This window comes from Buceros rhinoceros, unplaced genomic scaffold (genome assembly GCF_000710305.1).
Source record: "Buceros rhinoceros silvestris isolate BGI_N320 unplaced genomic scaffold, ASM71030v1 scaffold34528, whole genome shotgun sequence".
Classification (NCBI taxonomy): Eukaryota; Metazoa; Chordata; class Aves; order Bucerotiformes; family Bucerotidae; genus Buceros; species Buceros rhinoceros.
The window spans coordinates 6,082-12,726 of NW_010425853.1; the positions used below are offsets into that span (position 1 = coordinate 6,082).

Genomic DNA, 6,645 nt, shown 5'->3' on the forward strand with positions numbered 1-6,645 from the left:
CTGTGCCTCAAGTCTTTGCTTCAGCTCTTAAACTGGTACAGGGAGAGAGAAGGGAATGCCTAAGCTGCACTCGGGCTCTGGATCCCCCTGGTAAGATGTCTGGAGGACAGATAAGATAGCAGAAGGCACAGATCTGTTCAGTGGTATGTCCACTTGCAATTTATTTGCTTGCAGGTTGACTCAGGAATGTTTCTGAGCACAAAACTAAAGCAGTGTTGTAGTAATTCTCTTTCAAAATAATTTCTCTATGTTCTCAAATGTAACTTCTCACTTCTTAGCGCTTTTTTACTGTAGGTGTAACAGAGGAATTGTAAATATAGTCAATTATATCCTGTTGTATCAACTGAAGTGTCTTGCTAATATCTTTAGTTAAGCTGTTAGGAAGAAAACACTGTAGCAATTCCAGTGCTGAACTGCTAACTGTATGTTTTCAGGCATGCTGGTGAGAAATGGAGGAAGTTTTGAAGATGACTTATCCCTGGGAGCTGAAGGTGGGTGTGGAAGGATTATGACTCTATTTCTAGAAAAAATTGAAAAATGTTCTGTTACCTGATTTATGTTTTGAAAGACAACATTTCCCTTCTGGTCTAAGGCAGTTGACAGAGCTGGCTAGAAAACCAGCATGAAACACAAAGAAAAATGCAGAAAGATTTGCTTTTTGAGTTTCTTAGACTGTCGGTGGTGTTAAACATTCTAGTCTAACCCAAAGGTCAGAGGCACCCCGAATTCGCTTCTGCCTTCTCATTTTAATGCCCACAGTGGCAGCACAGCCTGGAGCACTTACTAAGCTGTGAGAAAGTGATTTCTCCTACTTGCTCGTCTTGTCCATGGGTTACTCTTGGCAGATGTGCATGCACCACTTTCACTGAATCCCCTGGGAGTGGCATGTGCAGGCTTCTGAAAGGAGGGATGAAATTCTGTCAGCCAAGAGGCAAACCCATTAAGGGCTAAGTGCTTTTAAAAATGAAAAGCACCAAAGCTGAGTGAGTATTTTGGATTAGCCACAATACACACTTTGCTGTCATTAGCTGTGTGCCTTTTCTTTCCCTTCCCTTTCTTTAAAGGCCAGTTCATGGTGGACTTCTTTGTAGAAAAAGGCTTTAAGCCTCTCTGTTGATCATGGGTTAGAGGTGTCCGTAAACAAACAAACAGCACTGTGGACAGTCTTCTAACAGCAGCATCTTGAAATAAACCAGCAAAAAACTGTCTCACAAACTGGGTCCTGGTGTTAACCTGCAGGATAGGGGATATAAGACAATATCTGTTTTCAGTATTAAAAAAAAAGGCAAACCCACTCCTTCCCGTTTGGTTTTTAAATTTTTTTTTTTTTGATCTACAGCTTTTGCAAACTGTCAGAACTTCTATAGTAGAAAGCCCTTTTTTCCACAACAGTCTGGCCAGTCAAAGTAGTGAGACAGGGCCTGAAGGAAGGAAATATCTTTCATTTTTAAAGATTCAAGACTTCTAAGGAAAACTGTTGATCTGATTATGACCTTGATCTGATAATGATGGAAAAGCAGTAAATTACTACAGTAGATTACGTAGGATTAAATTTTCTTTCTTACATCCTTTTCTGCTTGTTAGATTGCCTGCAGTACAAAGATTTAATAGGAAAAGTTTCCATGTAGTGATAATCCAAGCTCTGAGCATATGACCAAGAATACAGGAGTCAGTACATTTTAAAACGTCACTTTTTTCTCATTCCCAAGGATTTTTTGTTTTTTATGAGCCTTTAGCACAATTTAGGCAGACAGTTGTTTCCCCTCCTTTTCAGATATAAAGATCCTAATACTGGAATCGCTGGTTGATTTTCCTGGGTAAGGACGTGGGTGTTTCTGCTGGGCTTTGCTTCCTATTCAAGAACTAGGGGACAACAGAGCTGCTTGGAGCAGTGCTGCATGCTCTGCTGGTCACACAGCCCCTTTGAGCGTGATGTGAATGGCCTGCCCTTGTGCATCCGTGACTGCCTGAATCCAGATGCAAGCCTGAGCCCTGTGTGAATGGTACAGAGGTTACCAGGCAGGATTCTGTAACCTTATCTCCCTACTAAGCTCTTAAAACCCATGGTTTAGCTGTTCAAACTAGTCACCAGCTAATTCGTGTAGGTAGACTTACCTTCATATTATAGCCAAGAATATTAAAAACAAAAAGAGATGTGACATGTGCATTTTGTATACGTTTGTTTGTGATGTTTCTGAAAAGAGAGATGTTGTGAAGTTTCCATGTCTTGCTCTCAGCTGCTGACTGTACTCTGCTTGCACAGTGAGTCAAGATGCAGGGTTTTCCTGGCAGCATGTTTGACAGCACTTTGCTTTTTTCATAGCTGATTCTGAGGGCTGCTGTGTTGTATGTGTGCTCCTCACCTGTCTCTTGGGGCAAGTTTGTCAATGTTGAATCGCCTCTTTGGGGAACCCATGCTTAAAGGCTGGAGCTTAACTCTGGCTTGACAAGGTGTTGATTTTCTGAAAGAATAACTGGAAAGTTCCTGTGTGGAGCTGGGCCAATCCAGCTGCAGAAAGCGCTGACTTCCCTGTTGGAGGCTGGTGACCAGATGCCTGATACCTGGTGGCTGGCCTCCCTCCAGAGTCCTCAACTCCAAGCGTGGCCACTGGTCCCGTCAGCACTGCAGGCTTGGTCTAACTGTTGTCCGTGATTGCGCAGCTCAGGCTGTGCCCCACTTTGAGAGCGGTCTGTGCTAATGAAAGTACTAATGAGTATGGTCTCAGTAACTGGCCATGGGGCCAGCTGCCCTTCTTGTGTCCTTAACTTTCTCTACGAGAGGAATCCTTGCATGCCCACTTCTCCTCCTCCCCTTTCCAGCCTGGGAACAGCCCTGCAGCTGGCAATCGAGTCTTCAATTGCAAAACAATAAATGGTTTATGTAACAATTACCAGCTTACCACACGTTAAAATTTCAAGTTAATATGATTAATGACAGTATGTACATATGTGTCTATGTGAGATTTTATTTTAAATAAAGCCTGTGTAAACCACATCATCTTTGTATCAGCTGTAGACTAGAAGCCCTTGACAGTCACTTTACATAGGAAGAGAAAAATCTGGCTTATGCCGGGATGTTGGTAAATGTGCTTGCTGCCTGCTTCTTCATATGGTTGCGGGAAGTGTAATTCTGAAGTTGTCTGTGTGTAACTTCTTGTTTCTCTACAGCTAATCATCTACGGAGTGATACCCAAACGGAAACATGGTAAACATCTTTTTTGTTTGTTTGTTTATTTCAGAGAAGTATTTATAATGGAGGGTGGGAGGGACAGGGAGCAGTGGAAGTCATGGAGGCTACCTCAGAGCTAAAGCGCTTCTGCTCATCTCTTTATGTGAGAGGGAAGAAGAAGATCCAGGTAACACAGAAACAGTCGTAAGAGATGCAGAAAAAAAAAATCAGATTTTTATTCTTCCAGCAGATTTTGGGGTAGCAGGAGGAAAACAGAGAAATGAAAATCTAAGTAACTTAGTATGATTTACTTTCTTTGCCTCACTGATCTCTTACCATTTCAGAAATTTCAAGGGAAAACTAATTTTCCCTTTTCAGAGATGTCCTTTGGGAGTGGGGAAAAAAGAAAAGACTTCGAGAGAGAAGAGGCTTCTTCATGGGGAGAGCTTCTAAATAAAATGTGCCCCATTGGGACTTAAGCAAATAAGGGCACAGCCCATGTGGGCAGCATCCTTGCTACTCTTCCTGAGCCAGCCTCTGTGAATGTGCCTTTAGGTGAATCCTCTGTCTTCTTTGGTTTCTTGGTTGTTGTTCAGTTCTGTGTGTGTGTTAGGATTTGTACAGTAAATTTCATCCTGGGAAGATTGATCCCCTAGAGAGATTGGCAGCAACAGTATGATTGAGCCCAAGGTATCACCTAATGCTGAGACGTCTTTTCCAGATGCAGGGAGGAGACAGTTGGGAATTGGGAAAGAAACTGGCTGGCAGCCTGGGTTGGAGCTTGTCTTGCTCTGTTTCTTCCAGCCTGGATCCTCTTCAGCTTCCCCAGCCACCTCTGGGGCAGCTCGCATCCTTGTGCTGCTTGTAGGTGGTATTTGCGGGTGAGGGGGAGCTGGGTACCCAAGGCATGGAAAATTTGCCTTGCCACGGAGAGGTGGTTCTGCTGGAGGAGGCAGTGGTGTGGGGATGGCAGGGAAAGGCAGAGCAGGGCAGCTAACCCGAGGCTGGGCTTCCTCACAGGAGGGCGGGATCGGGTCTGGTGGGGAAGCAAGGGGAGGTCAGGGATTTGTTTTCTCAGCTTGCATTTGCCTTCGGATTCTTACTGTCTATGTACATTTTTACTGAGGTGTCCCAGAGTTCGCTTTTGTTACTGTATTTCAGTAAATGACATGGCTAATATAAACCAGATAAGGCTGAAGGGGAAGAGAGAAATTCAGCAGCGGTGGAGGCTTAGCTCTCCTCCAAGACGGAGAATCGAGTCCTTGAATGAAAGGGATTTATCACAGGGGTCGTCTTCTTTTGTGTTGACAGCAATGCTGTGCCAGCGAAGGAGAGGAGGCTGCAGTTCCACCAGAAGGGGAGAAGTATGAACTCCACTGGGTCTGGAAAAAGCAGTGCGACTGTTTCAAGGTAAAAGAGTACTACACTTTGAAGGTCATGGCACAGTTCAGTGGAATTTGGCTGTGTTTTGCTGGCAAAACTTACTACTTCTGTTCCTCAGTTAAATGGACTTGGCTTGATTTATTGTTGCGTTTAGTAGCTGAGAAGGGAATTTTCATGTGGTTGTTTGCAAAACTGCTATTTGTTTTCAGTTGTGGTTTGCAGTAAATATTAACAAATGGGCCTAAATGTTAGAAATGTCTGAAATTTTAATGACATTTTAAAATTGGAGTTCTGCAGAATAAGAGCTGACTTTATAAATTACAGGACTGGATCTGAGATGTCTGGGCTGATGAGTGTGGTGATGGGAACCAAACTTCAGATGCAGAGATCTCCACAATTATTTCCTAAAGTAGGCTGAACTGTAGGAGTTGAAAGTTCCTTAGACCAAGCCTGGCTACTGGGCTGAGTTAGCAGTTAGACAGAGGGACTGGGTCTTAAAAGAAGACAAGTAGATAGTAAACATCTTTTAATTTGTCCAGTGTTTCTGAATTACTGGAGCTTTATGAGGAAGATCCTGAAGAAGTGCTCTATAACCTTGGGTTTGGAAGAGATGAACCAGATATTGCTTCAAAAATTCCAGCGCGATTTTTTAATTCTTCATCATTTGCCAGAGGGATTGATATCAAAGTATTTTTGAATGCCCAAATACAGCGCATGGAAGTGGAAAATCCAAGTTTTGCTTTAACAAGTAAGTATGTTTTTAAACTATGTAATCAACCCCAAAAGGAGGTGTGTATGTAATATCCTGGCAAACACTCTTTACAGCCTAAAGGCAAAATTCCATTCAGAATCCATAAAAAACCTCTTTCTTGGTTATAAACATGGCAAGAAGTGATCATCAGTGTTGTTTAGCCTTGTGGTGAGGGTAGGGGCTTTATAGTGGCAGAGGGAAATGAAAGACATCCTGTAAGATACACTGCCTTCTGATTTGTGTCATTCCTGTCTCTTGCTCCTAAGCTAGTCTTCTGTTGTACATTTAGAGCACTGAAACAAATAGCAATATCCGCCTGTGTTTTGAGTTCTTCAGTATCCGGGTGGCATTTTTGGAAGCTGTCGCCAGCGACCTGCTTCTGTCGCTGTTGGAATCTGGGCCAGTATTTCTATTGACTTGTTCAGGAGCTTTGTTATGTCAGTAATGAGCGTTGCTGAAATGAGGGCATAGCTGAAATGTCCTCTTGTAGTTAGTTGTAGATGGACAGAGCAATGCGAGTAACTCTTTTCTTCCTAGCACTTTGTAAATTAACTCGCACTTCTGTACCTGTGTTGCTTTTTTTACTTTGTGAAAGCTTTCCATGCTGTTTTTGAGCATCTAGAAAAGACTTGCAAAGGTTTTTCTTTTTTTTCATACTGCGTGGTATCACTTTCACCTTACAGGACTAGACCGTGTTCAGTCAAACTTTGGGGCCCCTGATACAAGTAGGAGGATATTTGTGGGATGAGTGTGTGTGGGTGGGTAGAGGTTATGATGAAAATTGCCACTTCACGTATGAAAAAAGAGCTGTCTCTGAGAATTTAAACCACCATGTGGAGTTGGATCAACAGATCTGGGATGTGATGACAACAAACATCCTTGCAAACTCTGCCATATGTTTCATTCTTGTGCAGGTCGTTTTCGTCAGATTGAAGTGCTTACTACTGTGGCCAATGCTTTTTCTTCTTTGTATTCTCAAGTCTCTGGGACTCCTTTGCAGAAAATTGGTAGTATGAATTCAGTGTCTTCCAGCAAAGAGGCATCCAGCCCTCCCCCTTTAAATCGCAGCAATACAGCCAGTCGGTTAATGAAGACCTTGTCAAAGCTCAATCTGTGTGGCACACAGCAAGTCGATGGTAGCGGCAGCTCAACTCCTTCACCTGTTGAAAAAGGGAAAAGTCCAGCTGAACTAGGGAGTGAGGAAAACGATGTTAAAAATGAATCTAAATTACCAAAATGCTCTAAAAAGAAAGACTCTCCCTCGTTCTTGGCTACTGTAAAAGAAGAGATAGCCAGTAGTCAGACAAACACTGTGGACAAACATAAACCTGCAAACCTTCCT

At 42.9% G+C, this 6,645-nt stretch overlaps 1 protein-coding gene across 1 annotated transcript in view; it reads left to right on the forward strand.

Annotated features, from left to right (window-relative positions):
• The first annotated feature begins 436 nt into the window (after nucleotides 1–436).
• The window catches only part of SSFA2 (sperm specific antigen 2), a 32,937-nt gene continuing 26,728 nt past the window's right edge, over nucleotides 437–6,645 (forward strand). The window contains exons 1-5 of the mRNA XM_010141283.1: nucleotides 437–491; nucleotides 3,169–3,205; nucleotides 4,481–4,579; nucleotides 5,092–5,300; nucleotides 6,218–6,643. Coding sequence (XP_010139585.1) covers nucleotides 437–491; nucleotides 3,169–3,205; nucleotides 4,481–4,579; nucleotides 5,092–5,300; nucleotides 6,218–6,643 — 826 coding nt within the window. The remainder of the gene's footprint in view (nucleotides 492–3,168; nucleotides 3,206–4,480; nucleotides 4,580–5,091; nucleotides 5,301–6,217; nucleotides 6,644–6,645) is intronic.